This window comes from Trachypithecus francoisi, unplaced genomic scaffold (genome assembly GCF_009764315.1).
Source record: "Trachypithecus francoisi isolate TF-2019V2 unplaced genomic scaffold, Tfra_2.0 Lachesis_group6, whole genome shotgun sequence".
NCBI lineage: Eukaryota > Metazoa > Chordata > Mammalia > Primates > Cercopithecidae > Trachypithecus > Trachypithecus francoisi.
Window position 1 is genome coordinate 101,540,394 of NW_022681471.1, and position 19,677 is coordinate 101,560,070.

The 19,677-nt window shown below is 36.8% G+C and overlaps 1 protein-coding gene across 1 annotated transcript in view; it reads right to left on the bottom strand.

The window, feature by feature from the left end:
- CFAP47 (cilia and flagella associated protein 47) overlaps positions 1-19,677 on the bottom strand; it is a 480,485-nt gene that overhangs the window by 107,162 nt on the left and 353,646 nt on the right. The window contains 4 exon segments of the mRNA XM_033201412.1: positions 1,807-1,885; positions 1,887-1,916; positions 4,603-4,710; positions 6,818-6,993. Of these exon segments, the coding sequence (XP_033057303.1) occupies positions 1,807-1,885; positions 1,887-1,916; positions 4,603-4,710; positions 6,818-6,993 (393 nt within the window).

Sequence of the window (19,677 nt, forward strand, 5' to 3'; positions counted from 1 at the left end):
TTGAATGTTTCAGGACTATCAGTTGATATACACTTTAGGATTATTAATTTCACTGTCAGATTTAGCAAAAATAAGTAAAATTGTATTTTATATAGTCCTTCAACTTAGAAAATTTGGAAAAAAATAGTTATTCTCTCCATAGATATAAATATATAGATGTTTCTCTATATACATTTTTCATTATTATCATTACAATTAATGTGTGTTCTAATTTTCTTTCTAAAATGTGATAGTATTTTTCTCATAAATAAATTTTTGAGTTGTTTTCTAATATTAGAGTTAATTATATATTCAGTGATCAATAATGTCTGATAAATGAATAGAAGAATTAACAGACTAGAAAGTAATGGTTGGAAATGTTAAACAGAATTTATATTCTTGATATGTAATGTAAGTTTGGATGTGCAATATATTACATTTATTTTCCCTTGGACCACAGATGAGACTGTTCTCTAAAAGTAGGGATATACAGGATACAAAAACACCATATCTAATGAGGAATTTCAGTAATATGTAAATTATATCCTGAATATCAGACTTTATATAATTTATGGAAAAATGTATTGAATGATACAATAATGTGTGTACCTTTAATACACTCTTTTAAGATTAAAGCATATACACCAATTTTAGCAATATAGTAATTAGTGATTTCTAATTTGACATATTATGATAGCTAAGAACTACTTTCATATCATTACATATGCTGGCAATCAGTAACTGACAAGAGACAGATGTTAAGAGAGATAAATAAGTCAAAGTGTAGACCTGTTAATCATTAAACAACAAATAGTAAAAGCCTTTATTTAAATACTATATCTATGAGCAGGGCTTCATGATTTACTTTGAAGTCCGTTGATAAAAACAGTCTACTGGAATTATCATTTTGATGGTTACCTGAAAGTATGACACTCACTGCAAATAAATGGTGTCCTATGCTTTAGAAACAGAGACAGTCATGCTAAACCTTAGGATCTTATTTTGTAACTTGCAGGAAGGAGAAGAGTGATTTAGTGTCATTGACTGGACCTAGCCTCTGCCAGGATCTAAGAATGAGAAAGTTGGGCAGAGAAAAAAGCAGAGAGGGGTAGAGTTGTCAGCATTGTCTGAAAGTATGTGTCTGTGTCGGGGTGAGGTATGGGGGATGGGCAAGAACTCAGGAAACGCTAGAAAACAACTAGACTCTTGGAGCCCTAATAACAAACAATGACAATAGAGTTAATAATCGTAATACTGGAAACTGTTACAAAAACTGATACTAAAATGGTGAGAAAGAAAACACAAGCAATTTATTAGAATGAAGAAATCATGAGCATGACTCTAGCAATATAATTTAAAAAATTATATTAACATGATATTGTTTTGTTGATAAATTAAAATTCAAGGGGGAAGTATATAAAATAAATTCTTTTTTTAAAAAAGTTATTTTGGAGACAGAGTTTTGCTCTGTTGCCTAGGCTGGGTTCAAGCGATTCTCATTCCTCAGCCTCCCGAGTAGCTGGGATTACCGGCACGTGACACCACGTCTGGCTAATTTTTGTATTTTTAGTGGAGACGGGGTTTCATCATGTTGGCCAGGCTGGTCTCAAACTCCTGGCCTCAAGTGATCTGCCTGCCTTAGCCTCCCAAAGTGCTGGGATTACAGGCATGAGACACCATGCTGGGCGTATAAAATTCAATTCTTAAATTTTAGAAATTTAAATTCTTAGTAATAATTCAAGTGATAATACTCCACCAGTGTCCCCAAATCAGAATTGGAAAATACTTCAGCAGCAGTAAATTTCATGGCTCTCTGAATTTACTTACTTGTGATTTTCCGTTAATATCCAGGACAAAATTATCAGGATTACTGTTTGTTGCGTGCAATATTAAGGTTTCATGTGTATGATAACCAAGGGAAGATCTGAGTGACATGCCTGGGAGAAAAAAAAAAAGCCAGTAAAGTTGCTGGTATTCATAAACTTATTTAGTGTTAATTCCATAAACTTGATGACCCCTAGAATAAAATATGCCACCCCATAAGATATATTGAAGTCTTAATTCCTAGTACTTCAGAATGTGATATTATCTGGAAATAGAGTCACTGCATATATACTAGTTAAGATAATGTCTTATTGGAGTAAGACAGGCCCTTAATCCAGTATGACTCGTGTCTTTGTAAATAGAATCATGTGAAGAGACACAGAAGATGGCCATGTAATAGTGGAAGTAGAGATTAGAGTGATGTATCTACAAGTCACAGAAAGCCAAAGGATGCTGGCAAGTACAAGAAGCTAAAAGAGACCAGGCACAGTTGCTCATGCCTGTAATCCCAGTGCTTTGGGAAGCTGAGTCTGGAGGGTCACTTGAGGCCAGGAGTTCAAGACAGCCTGAGCAACACAGCAAGACCCTATCTCTACAAAAAATTTTAAAAATAGCCAGGCATGGTGGCTGCCTATAGTCCTAGCTACTTGGGAGGCTGAGGCAGAATGATTGCTATAGCTCAGGAGTTTGAGGCTGCAGTGAGCCATGATTGTGCCACTGCACTCCAGCCTCAGTGACAGAGCAAGACCCTGTCTCTAAAACATAAAAAAAAAAGAAGAAGAAATAGAAGCTACAAGAGACAAAGAATTATCCCTTACAGGTTTCAGAAGGAGCATGGTCATGGTGAACCCTTGATTTTAAACTTCTAGCCTTCAGAACTGTGAGACAATACATTTTTTGTGGTCTTAAGTCACCTAGTTTATGGTGCTTGTTATGGCAACCCTAGGAAGCTAATATAATGACTTTTTCTTTAGTTTCAAAATCAAAATAATTATGTATGAAATAATGACATTTTACTAAATTAAATAATCCTTGGCTCTCTATTTTGAGACCTAATGTTATCCCATATTAGTTATTAGAATATATTCCAGTTTTAGGAATAATGTTTACTTATTGTTTTACAAATGCTAAATCCAGCCAAAAAGCTAACACAGTCTAGTTGTAATAATAGAGTAATAAATGCACAAAGTTTTCATTCATAACATTAACAAGATCCGAATTGATGATGAGTAAATGCCAAAATATGTGGACTATTTATGCTCTAAGCAAATAATAAATGAGTGTTCATAACTCTCAACTATCAATTCTAATGGTTTTTAATGTACAGCATCCAACTTGTCATCTTCATTTTTTGTAATGTTAAAGTATAACATAATAACATAATTTTATCTATGTATAGTTTTTCATAGCTCTTTACTGTTTCTTGCTAACAATATAGAGTAATTAAGATTAAAATATTTAGGTATCAAATCTGTAATAAAAAGAATGGAATAATCACCATACATATATTATTTTTCACAATGTTATGGCCCTGTGACACAGGAAAATTAGGTAATATGTGCTGAGCAGAATTCAGTTCATAAATTCAAATTATATAATTCAAATAAAGCACCATTTTCGTATTTTTATATAAAGTATATGCATAAAATGATTCACCTTAAAAAGAACACTATATGTCAGTTTTATGATTCTAGACTACAAATTTAACAAGTCTCTGTAAATCATGAATTTGTTCTTTCACCAGGGACATATGAAGAAATTCAATGAAAATAACCAAAACTTCATTAATTATAGTGAATAAAATACACTAAAAATCATGACAGATTTCTCATCATTTTTTGGTAAGCATCTGCTTCGTATATTACCAATTTCCCAAGTTTTCTCATACACAATATCTTAGAAAAATAGGAATAAAATATTTTCATACTGGGTATCTATGCTATTATAAGAAAAAAATTGTCAAATGTCATTGTTGTGGCTAAAGAGCATGTACTGGAAGAATGCAACACTCTTTTGATGTGACAAGGGAGAGAAATTAGTTAAAAGGCACTAATTTGCTCATTAGGGTGTATACTCTTTAAAAGTAGGGATTATGCCTTGTTTACCCCTATTTACCAGCACCAAACTTGATAAATAGTAGGAACTCAACTATCTAAACAGGAATGGTCATAGCTCAAGGGATCATGGCATTAACTCACTGACCAAATGTTCACAGTTGTTCATTGCTTACCTCTGTTTTGCCTTGAGGAAACTTTTGCCAGGTTTCTCTCCTTCCCACCAGCCCCTGAACTCTGCTTGTCCCTCAGCCTAAACAAGCATGCAGACACACAAAGTAACATGACCCTTTCTCAGCTTCTGGGAATTAGCTGACCACAGTAAAACCCTTTTCCTGTTAGACATCACTGGCCATTTTCCCTTGCTCGTCCAGCTTTCCCTCCAAAGATTCTGTCTATATCTGCTTGTCCTTCCTTTACTTTATAAAAGACAAACGTTTTTCTGTTTGATTTTGCAGACCCTTGTAGACTTCTAATGGAGTCTTTCCCTATTGCAATGGTCTCTTTTTATCCCTTGTAATAATCCTTTTGAATAAAACTCTTTCCTTGCTAAGTCCTGATTTGTTTTTCTTTGACAAGTTTTCCACAGTGTAGTTTGCATATCAAACCTTCCCTAGGGGAAAAAAATCAATGACTAAAGATATATTTATTTTTCATTTTAGAAACTGAATGCATTATAACAATATTGTAATAGATTAACTATTTTTCTTGCAAGCAATAACTTTATCTATTAAGTAGAACTTACTTGCCAAGGTCGCACTGTATTTCTGGCATTGTGGTTGGTTTTGGTAATTCAATAGTTAATTTCAGTAAATACCAGAACTCTTCAGCCATTTCAGGCTGAAAAATAATGCTGGTGGAGAGAAATACATAAAATTTTGTCAGCAGTTTTAGTTTGTGTAATAAATTTAGCAGAAGAAGCACACCCCAAACTAGTATAAATAGTTGGTTTTAAATACAACATTTGACAACTGCTCTGTAACATGTACTACTCTTTTTGTAGATGTATTTTTAATTCTTCATTTTTGGTTGAGAAAATCACTTCATTATTCAAGAAAAGCAGTGTTGTCATTAATATCTGTTTAATAAATGCCTGCTAGATCAATAAAAATGTTTAAACATGAGTAGTTTAAATGTCTTGCAGAAAGTGGAACAGTAAAAGCTCTGCTTTTAAACTGTGGTTACGTCAAATTTAGTTTTAGTTGAATGCATGTGCATTTTCATGTGAATGCTATCAAGTGACATATAGCTCTAGAGAACTTCCTTTATGACAGCACATCCTCAACTACCAGGGAAGCGGAGGTTGTGACACTCTAAAAAAGTATAACTGGGGGCCATACATGGTGGCTCATACCTGTAATCCCAGCACTTTGGGAGGCCGAGGCAGGCAAATCATGAGGTCAGCAGTTCGAGACCAGCCTGGCCAATATGGTGGAACCCCATCTCCATTAAAAAACAAAGAATTAGCTGGATGTAGTGGCGGTTGCCTGTAATCCCGGCTACTCGGGAGGCTGAGGCAGGAGAATCGCTTGAACCTGGGAGGCGGAGGTTGCAGTGAGCCGAGATCACGTCACTGTACTCCAGCCCAGGTGACAGAGTGAGACTCTGTCTCAAAAAAAAAAAAAAAAAAAAAAAAAAAAGGATAACTGGGATGGTATCTCAACTTTGTCATCTTCCACTTGTGTAGTTTTGAAAAAGTCATTTAACTTTTTGAGCTTCAATTTTCTCATTTATAAAATAGGAGGAATCAATCTTACCTCTTACAGTTGCTGTGAGAATTTTATGTTTTTGTATGTAAAATACATGCCTCAATGATGATAGCAGAGTAGGCAGACAGTAAGTATTAGCCAAAAAAATTTTTAATGTATGCTGGTAAAGAAAATTCAAGATTCAGTATATGTTCACAAAGCCTGTGCAGTCATATTGGGGCAAAAAGACCAGCCCATATTTCTAATGGAAATTTTTTCAAAATAGTGTCTTTTATAATATGTGATATTCTTATTTTCATGCTTCACAGAATAATAATTTTTATTCTTTAAAATTTCACAGGTGTATTCATTTATTTACTGACTCGTTAAAATAACAATTACTGGTTTTTATTGTAGGATACTGTACTTGAAGCACCAATAAGAGTTATTCTAAAGGATGTTACATTAAATAAAATAAGCCAGGCACAGAAAGACAGATTTCACTTATATGTTGAATTTTAAAAATTGAACTATTGTGGGGAGCGGGGAGGGAGGGGGTAGCATTAGGAGATATACCTGATGTAAATGACGAGTTGATGGGTGCAGCACACCAACACGGCACATGTATACATATGTAACAAACCTGCACATTGTGCACATGTTCCCTAGAACTTAAAGTATAACAATAAAAAAAAAATTGAATGCAGAAGCAGAGAGTATAATGATTATTGTTACCAGGTGCTGGGAGGTGGATGGGACACAAACTTTGAGGAGAGACTGGTCAAAGGATGCAAAATTTCAGTTAGCAGAAATAAGTTCAAGATATTTATTGTAGGACATTATGACTGTAATTAATTACTTTAGTTCCTCTATGTCCTCCAAGTGAATTATTTGTATTTAATTAAGAAGCAAAATATATGAATTTTCATCAAGAAAATTGAAAGTTTAATCCCTAGTCCTCAGGCAATTGTTTTCATTTGGTTCAGCTTTTGCATCCATAAAGGTTTACTCAGTAAAAAGTGAAGTGAAAGGGGGTAAAAGGAGAAATGTAGAAATTATTTAATTTGATATTCTGATAACTACTATTTTTGCACTGAAGCAAGCAAAAACTAACTTGAACTAAATCAGTACATTTTTTCAGGGACTAGTATTCAACAAAGTTAAAACTACGAGCAAGTGTAATTTTAATGATTATCGTGTAAGAAAAAGTAAAATTTAAAGGTTAATTTCTAAGGTTCAACAATGAAATATAATGCCACACACAAACCATACCTTTCATTGCTATAGCCTGCAGTTGCTGGAGAATACCATGCAATATATTTGGTGCACTCTAGTGGACTCAGGATAATTTCATTATCACCATTAAGGGCAGCACTCGTTAACTGCACATCTAAGTGAACAGCTCTATCTTTTGGATTAGAGAGAGGTATTTCGATGCAAGTGCTGTCCTAGAATTATACAACAAATATGTAATCACCTTTTAGTGTCAGCATGGAGTCATTATACTATGAAAAGAAATGTAAAGGAAATTATTACATAATATAAGGCCATTTGTTTTATTTTTTTCCTTGATACACTATTGAATACATCTCACTAGCTTTGAATCTCTTATATGTTTTATTTCATTAGCCTTGATAAATTGTAACCTTATTTTTTTCAACAGCAAATACTACACAGAGTTCCATGTAACTAAATGGATGAAAACTATTTGTAAAATTACATTTAAAAAATATTTTTCACTGGTATCATTATTTCTATGAAGTCCATTTTTCAGTGTTTACTCTAGGAATAGTACTCAAACTTTATCACACTTAAGAATAACCAGCAGAGTCTGCTAAAAGACAGATTTTTATCCACCTCTCCCCCACACCCCTTCTCCATCCCAGAGATTCAGTAGATCTGGGATGGGGTCTGAAATTTATATTTCTAGAAAGTTTCCACATGATGCTGCTGCTGCTGATTCAAAGGAAACACCTAAAGTAGCAATGTACCTTTGCATCAAGTAGTAGGAACAATCTAAACTAAAAAGTCAAATTATTTGATGATACATCTTTCTGTTTAGATTTCTTCCTTTTGTTCTTGTTTGTCCTGTCCTTCCCCCAAGGTACACTGTCTTAGCTCCGGAAGGCACTCTTTAAGTTCTAAGATATTTCCTGATCCTCATACTGACCCATCCTGGCTAATGACTTGTAATGCACCCCATTTCAGCCATGATCTCCACTATGTCAAAAGCTATAATTAAAGCAAATGTAGTAAAAATAATTAGTAGACAGGACACATCTCAATTTTAACAAATTCCAGTTGCCTAAATGTTTTAACCTAAAGAAATGGAGAAGGTTGAGCATTTCAATTATAAATCAAAGCTTGGTAATAAACGTACTTTAGAACACGGAGCTGTTATGAAATTTATCAAATCACTTTACAAGGGTGACAAAAAATTCTTACTAAGCTTCTGGGAACATATCTTCAAGGTAGATATTACAGCTTTGTCTATGGCTGTTTCAGAGGACCTAGCTGAGAATATTTGCCTGATCACCTCTAATAAATAAATGAGTTGGAGGGATGCTACATTTTAGAGGAATGGAAACAACATTTAGTGTGGTGAACAACGTCTGGTGAAGAAAGATGGAAACCAAGCATATATACAAATTAACAATTAGATTAGAGCAGATATCACTTATTAGAAATCAGTGTTGATTATAAATGCAATGAAAAAATAGTCTTCTACAATGGTTTCAGGAGGTATTAGAATTATGAATTCTTAAAATAAGTGGGCATTTAAACATCTACAGCAAAATATTCAATGCTCATAATTATAAAGAAGGCAAAATAAAAGTATAAAATGTAAAATACTGAACAGTGACTAATTTCCCAGGTAATCTGGCGTATTTTATAAAGTTGATAGAGGACTTGGCCTCCAAATAAGTTTCCAATGGTCAAAAATAAGAACAACTAGAAAAAAGGGTATGCCAAGGTAACAAATACTATCAACCCAATATGAGCCTAGAGATTTTGCTCAGGGTTTAAGACACAATATGGAAATGACACAATTGGCTAGACATTTGTCCTGGTCTACTACTCAGACATTATTCAGAGAAGAACAGAGTCCGTTCAACAGAATGCTATAGCCTGTCATAGAAGTAAAAATGCTAGAATCTAAACCACTGAGTTTCAAAATGTTTTAACCACAACCCAGAATAATTTGTTTTATATCACAATACGGTTCACATACACGTATCACAAAAGTTTTACAAAACAATCCCTGCATTTACCACATGTAATCTTTTCTGATACTTCCTACTACTTTTTATTCTATTCTATTTCCTGAAAAAAATAATGCTAGTTTTGACTCACTCACATGTTGAGACCTACACATTAGATTCAGATTTAGATTCTGGTCTAAAGAGGAATAAATATTGGAATATAGAACTACCTGAGGTCTTATTACATATATAAGTATTAAAAACAAAATGGAACAAAATCACATTAAACCTACTATTTTCTGTGTGAACTACAACCTATCTAATGAGACCATGCTCTCGTGCTACAAAAGTGTCATAACATTCTACAGCTGGCCAGATCTTACGAGTGGAAAATACAGATGGTGTCTATGGAGCACTTAAATCACAGCTCCTCTTTGGCATCCTTGCAACATCCACGACAAATACTATTAACTGATCACTTCACTCTTATTCAGTAGGTCTGGACACATCCTCAAAATCCTTCACAGAGCAGCCTTCCAGAGAGCAATCCTTGAATGCTTAGCGTTACCAGTAATGCAATCTCTTGAAAGTCTCTGGAATCTAATTATTATTCAGAGTTTTGAAAATAGCAAGACTCAATAGAAATAAATGTTTCACTATAGTCAAAAGCTTTAAGTTTCTATTAACTGTACTATATTTCTAGTATGGTAGAAAGTATCTCAAATGTAACTATAATATTACAAAAATGATTTCTAAATTTCATTATTGTTTGGATATTATTTTCTTCTAGGTTTAAACAGAAAAACTTAAATGACACCTTAAACATAATGAATAATTTGTATTTTAAATATCCACCTGCCAAAATATCTTCAAAATTTCAGGGAAGGTTGCTTTTCTAAATATCAGTATTTTTTAAGGTTGTAAAATTACATCTTTAAAGTATTGATATGTTCAGTAAGTTAAAGAGAAGAAATTTTTGTTATATCTTATTTTATAAGATGATCAAAACTCATGTTATTCTTGAAACAACTTTCTTAGGTTATCTGTATAATTACAGAGATGCATAATCATTTTGAGAAAATAACATACAAAATAAAACATTAAAATTATATTTAAAACAATATTAATTGTTTTGGCTAAGTTATCTTGCCACCTCACATTCCATGTTATTTTATAAAGAACTCTTACTAAATGAGAAGTACACAGTCCATTGAATTCTGTGAATACTTTATCTATAGAAACGTTTGAAATACTTGGCTGGTGTCTGTTTTGCAAATGGCATATTCCTCCACTTTCATGAGTAGGCTTTTAAAGTTAATTTGTGTTCAGAATTAAAAATAAATCAGTTTGACTGATTTTTTTTTGAAACTCAAGTAAAACAGTAATGGCTGAACATTACATGATGACTTCTAAAGCTTTCTTTCATCTTCACATGGGCTCTTTTAGGTTTAATGATAGAAAGCATTCTTTTATAAGGTATCCAATATTTTTCCTGGCTTGTACTTAAGAATATGGTAGCAAACATAATGGCTGTTTAAAGAAATTGCTTCCATTTCTCAGACTCCTTTGTAAGAGGACTAAATAATGCATATTTAATCCCGTGAAATACAAGTAAAAATTTTAAAACAGAAAAGACATTCACAAGATGCTGAAATTGAAAATAATTAAAACATTTAACCACTCATGTTGAAGTGGAATACTCTTTTTAAATATATAAAAACAGTTGTATTGAATTTTGCAAATTATAAAGATTTTCAGAGGAAGTTTGAATACCTACACACTTTTAAAACAAATATTAGATATTTTCAGCATTTATGTATATATATGTATACACATACATATTATTTATCTATTTATTTTTATTTTTTTATTTTTTGAAATGGCATCTCGCTCTGTCGCCCAGGCTGGAGTGCAGTGGCGCGATCTCAGCTCACTGCAAGCTCTGCCTCCTGGGTTCACACCATTCTCCTGCCTCAGCCTCCTGAGTAGCTGGGACTATAGGCGCCCACCACCACGCCCAGCTAATTTTTTTGTATTTTTAGTAGAGACGGGGTTTCACCGTGTAAGCCAGGATGGTCTCAACCTCCTGACCTCATGATCCACCCACCTCCCAAAGTGCCGGGATTACAGGTGTGAGCCACTGCACCTAGCACATATATATAAGTTATATGTTTATTTTTTTACAATGGAAGGAACTTACGGAGAAGTTTAAAAACATAAATTAAATCAGGTCATTCATTTCGTTTACACCCTCTATTGGCTAAATGCACATAGACTAAAATCTTTCTTCTTGCCTTTTGAGGCCCCAGGAGATCTGGCCCTGCAAACACCTCAAAAACTCTAATCACAAGTAACAGCCCCACTCCCACCCCATCAATCTTGCAACCTTTCCTGTCCAGCTGTGGCCTCTCTACCTCTTCCCTGCTTCTGGACTGCCTATGCTCCTTCTTGTTGTGTCCCTTCCCACCGAGCTCATTTTGTTCTGAGGGCTTCTGCACCATTAGTCTCTCTAGTTGGGTGCATTGCCACAGTCTTCAAGCCACCCTCAATGTTACCCTGGAAAATTTTTGTTCACAGAATTATCACTGTCTAAATTTACCTCAGTCATCTATTGTCATTATAACAGGTACACCGGATAGACTAACCTTAGTGGAGTGCAATCTGGAAACTCTCTCACTACTGCTATCCAAACGCCTGAAGGAGCTGCCTTCCTCCAGCTCTATTATTCTCTCAAGATGGCTCCCAGTGCCAGAAGAGTCTAACTTTGAGGTATTTATAGAAATCTCAAATCAATCAACACTTTCTTCTCACATACAATTGAAGTCTTCTCCTGATCCTCCCTTTCTGGCACCTCATCCTCACCCTCAGGCCTGTCTGGGAATTTTGCACACTGCTTGTGAGGAAGGAGGTAAACATGGCCTGCTCTTTTCAACCCTCTGCTCCAGCTTCCTCTCCTATGATCATGGTGCTGATGTGGCTGGCTCTTTCAGGTTGCAGGATGAAATGGGATGACAGGTAGAAGAACAATACCCACTTACTTAATTGGTGCTACCTGATCTTATCCAGGTGAGTATATAGGTTCCTTTTGCCTTCTTCTATCTTGAATTACCCCCATGTAGACTCTCCAGGAGTCTTCTCACCCTAGAAGAATGTTTCTTGGGCTGGGTCCTTTCAAAGAAGCTCAAGCCTAGCCTTATTTCATTATGTCAAATTCACTTTGGTCCACTACATCTTGACTTGTGCCAATGAAAGTGCATCTTGCTCTCACTCTAACCACCTTCCCTCTCTCTGTGGTCCATTCTGTTGGTAGGAAATCACCAAGAGCCAGGGGCATTAAACTGTCAGCTTCCTCTCCTTAAAGAAGACACTCCCACTGTCTTTTTGTTCTGGCCACCACAGATATGAGCTGTAAATGAGTGATGGGCTAAAGATTTCTCCCCTCCCTTGATGTGCCAGAAACATCATCTCTCTGTAGGGAGACCCCCTGAAACTATTGCTATGGAATAAAAGATGAAATGCTCCTGATTATTGTAAATACAAAATTGCATGCAGGATTGTGTAAAGACAATGCCAGGTTGGACTGCCAGAATTAGCCAACAGCACATGATGTGCTTCCCCCTGCAGAGAGCCTATGAATGGATGTGCAGTCAGGGAGGTTTCACATCACCAGGATTCCTATCCCAGAAAAGCAGATGTTCATAGCTCTGGGAATGGAATGCAACCCTCGTGGAGAGCCTATAAACGGATGCATGGGGGGCACCTGTCCATATGGATAAGATAGGGCTATAAATGCCCTCATCTTGCTATGGCTCTTCTAGGCCTCTTCAGGGTTAAGGCATACTCCCTTCCGAGAATTTCTGGTCTAACCGGTTGTCTAGCTTCATGTCCTGTTTCTATGGATTGTTTGTAACCAGCTTTTGCTGTAACTGTTACTGCTGATTAATATCTTGCTAATCATAGGTTATGGAAAGACTGTGTTTCTATTTTAAGGCTCTGTTAGAAATTACTGATGCACACACTATATTGTAAATTCTTATCTCTGTATACTGTACTTCTGCATACAGATGTTATGTTAAAGAATTACTTTATCCCCATGTGACCATCTCACCTCATAATCAAATGACCCTAAATGCCTCACTAACTTACCCTGCCCTCACTAAACTTAATAAATGCTGGCATATCCAGTGCATTGTTGGCACTGCTGGACCAGAAGGTGGTGACCCCCCTGGACCCAGCTTTCACTATCTTGTGTGTGTCTATTATTTCTCAACCTGCCAATCCACCTGGGAACAAAGAGAGAGCTCCATTGCATTGTGGGCTGCTGGCCAGATCCTGCAATATCTCTCCACTAAAATCCTATGTTCCCCTTTCATGACATGAAGATGTCACTTGGCAGTGGCTGTCCAACTAGAGATTCCATTTCCCAGAGCCTCTTTCACCTGGGCTTAGCTGTGTCACTAGTTTTCTCCAATTGTATGTGAGTGAAAGTGGTGTGTCACCTGTATGTCAAGGCCATTAAAACTATTGGAAATTCTCTTCTCTCTGCTTTCTTTTTCTCCAGCTACATGTAGGGACCTCTGAGTCCCTAAAAAGGAAGGAATCACAAGATGGAACAACCCTGGCTCCCTGAATCACAACAAGGAGTATGCCACCCACCAACCAGGGACACATTCACTAGAATGTTACAATTGTTAAAAACTTTTACTGTGTTTAGCCATTACAAATTTAGGGTTTATTTGCTGTATCAGCTAGATATACTCTGAATACTGTATTTAGAGAGTCTTAAATAAACGGCACAGCAACTACTTTCATAACATGGAAATATAATTATCTATAGATAATTCTCAGGTTTGTGACTTCATTTGAAAATCCAGGGTAACAGGAGAACTTCCCAGGAAACATCCCAATTCAATTACTTTATTCATTTTCTAACTCCACTAGAACGGTAGCTCCATGCAAATAGGGGCTTTGCTTGTATTGTTCATCACTGTTCTTTAGCATCTAGAACAGTATCAGAAATATCAGAGATATCCAGTAAATACTATTAGAAAATAAAATGTGCAATTTATGAGATGACTTAGTGTTTGTGTGTACGTATATGCCTATTATACATTATATATTAAAAGTATTACATATTATACATTATATATTACATATTATATAATATATAGAATTATTGAAATGTCTAGTATCTTGGATAATCACAACTTTTAACTAAATAATAAAGCAACTATGTAAAAATCTAACTCAGAAGGAGTTTAAAAGTCTCCAGTTAATTCAGCCTGCCTCCTTACTTGAAAGTTACTGGGTGAAGACAGCAGTTTCAGATGGGAGAAAGACTTTATTGCCTTACCACTTTGTCACTTGGTTGCTGGTTCATACTACTCTAAGAGGAAAAAGTGTAATTCACTGAGTGCACTAAACACTTCATCATTTCCTGCTTGGTCAGAATAAATAAAGATTATTTACTTCCACATAACCACTTAATTGAGTCAATGACAATTCAATATGCACTAACATGAAGTATTTTCACCATACCCTCTCTCAGAAGATAATCACAAGTTCATTATAAAAGGATTATTTCTGAGGAGAAAACACACAATAATATTAAGTAAGGCGTATTATTGAGGAAATCTTCAATTTTAATTTTATTCAATTTGAAAACATTACCAAGTCAGTAAACAAACTGAACTAACGGGTATTTTGAAAGTATCATGTAATTGAGAGGAAGTGATCATTATAATCTGGGTCAATAATTTTCCTAAATTGAAAAGTCAGAACTCAAATAAACCATGTAGACAGCTATACTTAGAAACACCATTGTCATTCCTTTGCTATTTCCATCTGTACAACACTGTGTCTAATGATGTCATGCCTTATACCCACCCCAATCCCCAATCCTCCATCATATGACCTGAAATGTATAGAATGCTGAGATGTAATCAAGGTGGTTTGCTAATGCCAGACTGGGGGACATGTATGTTGAAGATGCATTAATAGGCACCTAGGAGATGTGAAAAAGCCAGAAAACACCAAAAAAGCCTAAAGTTTATTAATTCGTATTCAGACACACCCCATACCCTTGAGAGAGAAAGGAAAACTATTAAAAATAGAAATATTTCTAATTGATAGGAGCGATCCCTAGGAAGCAACCTCCTGCTTAACCGTTTAAGATAGTATTCCGCTCCCCCACCACCGCCATATATGTGTGTGTGTATATGTATTCTCTATGTATTCTCTACATATATATGTAAGTATACATATATATGTATATGCATGTGTGTGAATTATTAAAATGCTAACTCTGAAAGACCCTGTAGGCAAGCCATTTTGAAGAGTGTTTGTCACGAGTTAAGCAAACAGTGCTAAAGATACATTACACATGATTTAACAATCATGGGGTATGGGGTACCCCAGGGGTAATTCTTGACACAGTGAGTGGGTATTTGCCTTGTTTTTTTTGCATGTCAGGTGTTTGAACTTGCATAAATGAATCCAATGTCTGTTCAGTCAATTCTTCTTCATCTGCATTTATGGAAGAAGGCAGAGGCATGAATAGTTCATAATGACAGAGTAGCCAAAAATTGTTTTCCTTTGTAATGTTCATTGTGAACTTTAATTGAAATAATGGTCTTTCAGATAGCTGTGATGTTGATTTCAACTAATTAATATACTCCTGACTTAAAGGCCTACATGAGAAGGAATAGACAGTTATGATTTTCTTACCTGACCCATTCCCTTCTATCCCCTGAACACTATTTCACTCAGAAATATAGAGATATCTCAAAGTAATCATAATTTTTCATCTCAAAATGTCCAAGGTAAGATATGAGTTTTAAAACGATGTCTTTATTCATTATGTAAAATTTGAACTTTCCCACAAAATCACAAATTAGATTGTTTCCATCAGAGCTAATGCTAGGTTTTCCTCATCAGGTACAATAGGCTGATAGTTTGCCATATTAACCCAGGTCACCTCACTCCATTACCCTCACCTAATTTCCAGTGCTAAAGCTTTCTAAGCTCACTGCACGCTGGGTGGGGTTGCTATACCCTGAATGCAAGGAAAAGAAAGTTCATCTAGTTTTTTCAACATACTCTTTTTGTCAGATATTTTACTGTTTTGATTCTATTGTTCTGATATAAACCATAGTTTTTGGAGAAAGCTTGCCTAGCCAGTGTTAATAACCAATAAAGAATAAATTAAGTTTTCCTTAGCTGGTGGTGGCAACAGATAGAAAACACACACTTTACCCAAGACTTAAACTTCCTCCTAAATTTCTGTCCTATCTCAGCTACTTTAGTGACTTTTCACTGGAATTTAGAAAGCCTTAAGGATGTTCTGCTGTGCCCCTTTGGGGCTACATGAAATTTGATGGGGAGAGCCCCTTGATATTCAACGACTAGCCAGTAAGACTTTTATACTGCAGATGTCAAGACAAGATGGTAAGGAGCAAATTCCCTCCATCTCTGAACTTGGAGTCAGGATGCCCTCTAAGTTTCCTTTTAACCTCTCCATAACATCTGGGAGAATGGAGCATGAGAACACTGAGGAGGAGTTGAATCTGACCTCAGAGCGAACAGAATCTGACTGAGTTTACCAGAAAGTAAAGACAAACCTAAGTTTGGCTTCTAAAATCAGCTCTTTATCCCACTCTCTGTTTTTTAAGAGTAAATAGCTAAATCTCTATTTCCATGTCATTCTGCAAATCACACTGGTTAACATCATATCTAACCAGAACAGCATTGTCAGTAATTATGATCAAGGAGAGTCAATGGAATTCATTATGACTACCTAGATACTCTGTAAATACAGGTCAGCATTCTTGTTTTAACTTGGAGTAAAAATTTCCTGAAAAGCTTTGTTTGTTGAAATTCTATACAGAATCGTTACTGGAAAAGTTGTATGTGTGAACACTAGAAAAGGAATCAGCCTTCAGAGCACAGAGCTTGGCCAGCAGAGATGACTTTGATGAAAAAATAAAAAGAAATAAGGTGAGGGGGGTGGGGCGGGGGGAGGCGGCCGGGGGAAGGGAAGAGGGAGGGAGGAAGAGAGGGCGTGGAGGGAGAATGGGAGGATTGGGGGACACTGAGAGAGAAAGAGTGAATAAATGCATCCTTCCTTTTGGCAGAGCACCTTGTTTGGACAGCAGACCCTCCCCAACACACACCCTTTTCCCTTTAATTAGGCACTTCAGTGAAGTGCAGACAGTTGACAGTTTAATTCTAGGCATGGCCTTGATTCCACAGTCAGTTGAAGTGAAAGTGGCTAATTATTGCTGACCTTTAAAGCCACAGACATTATGCACAAAATCAATTCAGAATTTACAAATAAGTAAATGATTCAGGAAATATTCTGGCAATTAATGTAGATATTAAATCCAAGTATATTAACTCTATAATTTTAGGAAGAACATTATATCTTTTGGGAGCCAACAAGTACTTTAAATGTTTTTTAAATAGAGTATAGGCAGATTAGAGATGAGATTTTACCATAATTCTAGTTTTTATAGAATATTTTTGTATATGAGTGTTTTCAACATTAATCAAAATAGTATTCCATAGCAACATCTACATTTTTTGTATTTAACTCAAATTAGACCATGAGATATATTTTCTGGATTCAAAAATAGTATTTAAGAATTTTTTACAACTTGTCAGGATAAATTAAAAGCAGAATGCTAATTTTGCTTCCTCAACATTTAATGAGGAAGAAAAATTTCAATGTCATGGACCACACCTTATGATATATGATCTTTCATCTAGAAAAATAAAGTATAAAAAGTATGAAAGAGGCCGGGTGCGGTGGCTCATGCCTATAATCCCAACACTTTGGGAGGCTGAGGAGGGGTGGATCACCTGAGGTTGGGAGTTCAAGACCAGCCTGACCAACATGGAGAAACCCCGTCTCTACTAAAAATACATAATTAGCCAGCCATGAAGACCTATGCCTGTAATCCCAGCTACTCAGGAGGCCGAGGCAGGAGAATCACTTGAACCCGGGAGGTGGAGGTTGCAGTGAGCCAAGATCATGCCATTGCACATCAGCCTGGGCAACAAGAGCAAAACTCCATCTCAAAAAAAAAAAAAAAAGGATGAAAGAAGAAAATACATTAAAAACATTAAATACATTATGGAGGCTAAAACTAAAAACTTTTAAAAAATGGTTGGCAACTCATATGTGTTTTTTAAATTTTTATTTTGGGGGGCGGAGCAAGATGGCCGAATAGGAACAGCTCCAGTCTCCAACTCCCAGCGCGAGTGACACAGAAGACCGGTGATTCTGCATTTTCAACTGAGGTACTGGGGTCATCTCACTAGGGAGTGCAGGACAATCGGTGCTGATCAGTTGCTTCAGCCCGACCAGCGAGAGCTGAAGCAGGGCGAGGCATCGCCTCACCTGGGAAGCACAAGGGGGAAGGAAATCCCTTTTCCTAGCCAGGGGAACTGAGACACACAACACCTGGAAAACCAGGTAACTCCCACCCCAATACCGTGCTTTAAGCAAACGGGCACACCAGGAGAATATATCCCACACCTGGCCAAGAGGGTCCCACGGCCACGGAGCCTCCCTCATTGCTAACACAGCAGTCTGCGATCTAACCGCAAGGCAGCAGCGAGGCTGGGGGAGGGGTGCCCGCCATTGCTGAGGCTTAAGTAGGTAAACAAAGCCGCTGGGAAGCTCGAACTGGGTGGAGCTCACAGCAGCTCAAGGAAACCTGCCTCTCTCTGTAGACTCCACCTCTGGGGACAGGGCACAGTTAACAACAACAACAACAAAAGCAGCAGAAACCTTTACAGACGCAAACGACTCTGTCTGACAGCTTTGAAGGGAGCAGTGGATCTCCCAACACGGAGGTTGAGATCTGAGAACGGACAGACTGCCTGCTCAAGTGGGTCCCTGACCCCTGAGTAGCCTAACTGGGAGACATCCCCCACTAGGGGCAGTGTGACACCCCACACCTCACAGGCTGGAGTACACCCCTGAGAGGAAGCTTCCAAAGGAAGAATCAGACAGGAACACTCGCTGTTCAGCAATATTCAATCTTCTGCAACCTCTGCTGCTGATACCCAGGCAAACAGGGTCTGGAGTGGACCTCAAGCAATCTCCAACAGACCTACAGCTGAGGGTCCTGACTGTCACAAGGAAAACTGTCAAACAGGAAGGACACCTATACCAAACCCCATCATACATCACCATCATCAAAGACCAGAGACAGATAAAACCACAAAGATGGGGAAAAAGCAGGGCAGAAAAGCTGGAAATTCAAAAAATAGAGCGCATCTCCCCCTGCAAAGGAGCGCAGCTCATCACCAGCAACGATCAAAGCTGGTCAGAGAGATGACTTTGACGAGATGAGAGAAGAAGGCTTCAGTCTATCAAACTTCTCAGAGCTAAAGGAGGAATTACGTACCCAGCGCAAGAAACTCAAAATCTTGAAAAAAGAGTGGAAGATTGACAGCTAGACTAATTAATGCAGAGAAGGTCATAAAGAAATGACAGAGATGAAAACCATGACACGAGAATACGTGACAAATGCACAAGCTTCATTAACCGACTCAATCAACTGGAGGAAGGAGTATCAGCGATTGAGGATCAATGAATGAAATGAAGCGAGAAGAGAAACCAAAAGAAAAAAGAAGAAAGAAATGAACAAAGCCTGCAAGAAATATGGGATTATGTAAAAAGACCAAATCTACGTCTGATTGGGGTGCCTGAAAGTCAGGGGGAAAATGGAACCAAGTTGGAAAACACTCTTCAGGATATCATCCAGAGAACTCCCCAACCTAGTAGGCAGGCCAACATTCAAATTCAGGAAATACAGAGAATGACACAAGATACTCCTCGAGAAGAACAACTCCAAGACACATAATTGCCAGATTCACCAAAGTTGAAATGAAGGAAAGAATCTTAAGGGCAGCCAGAGA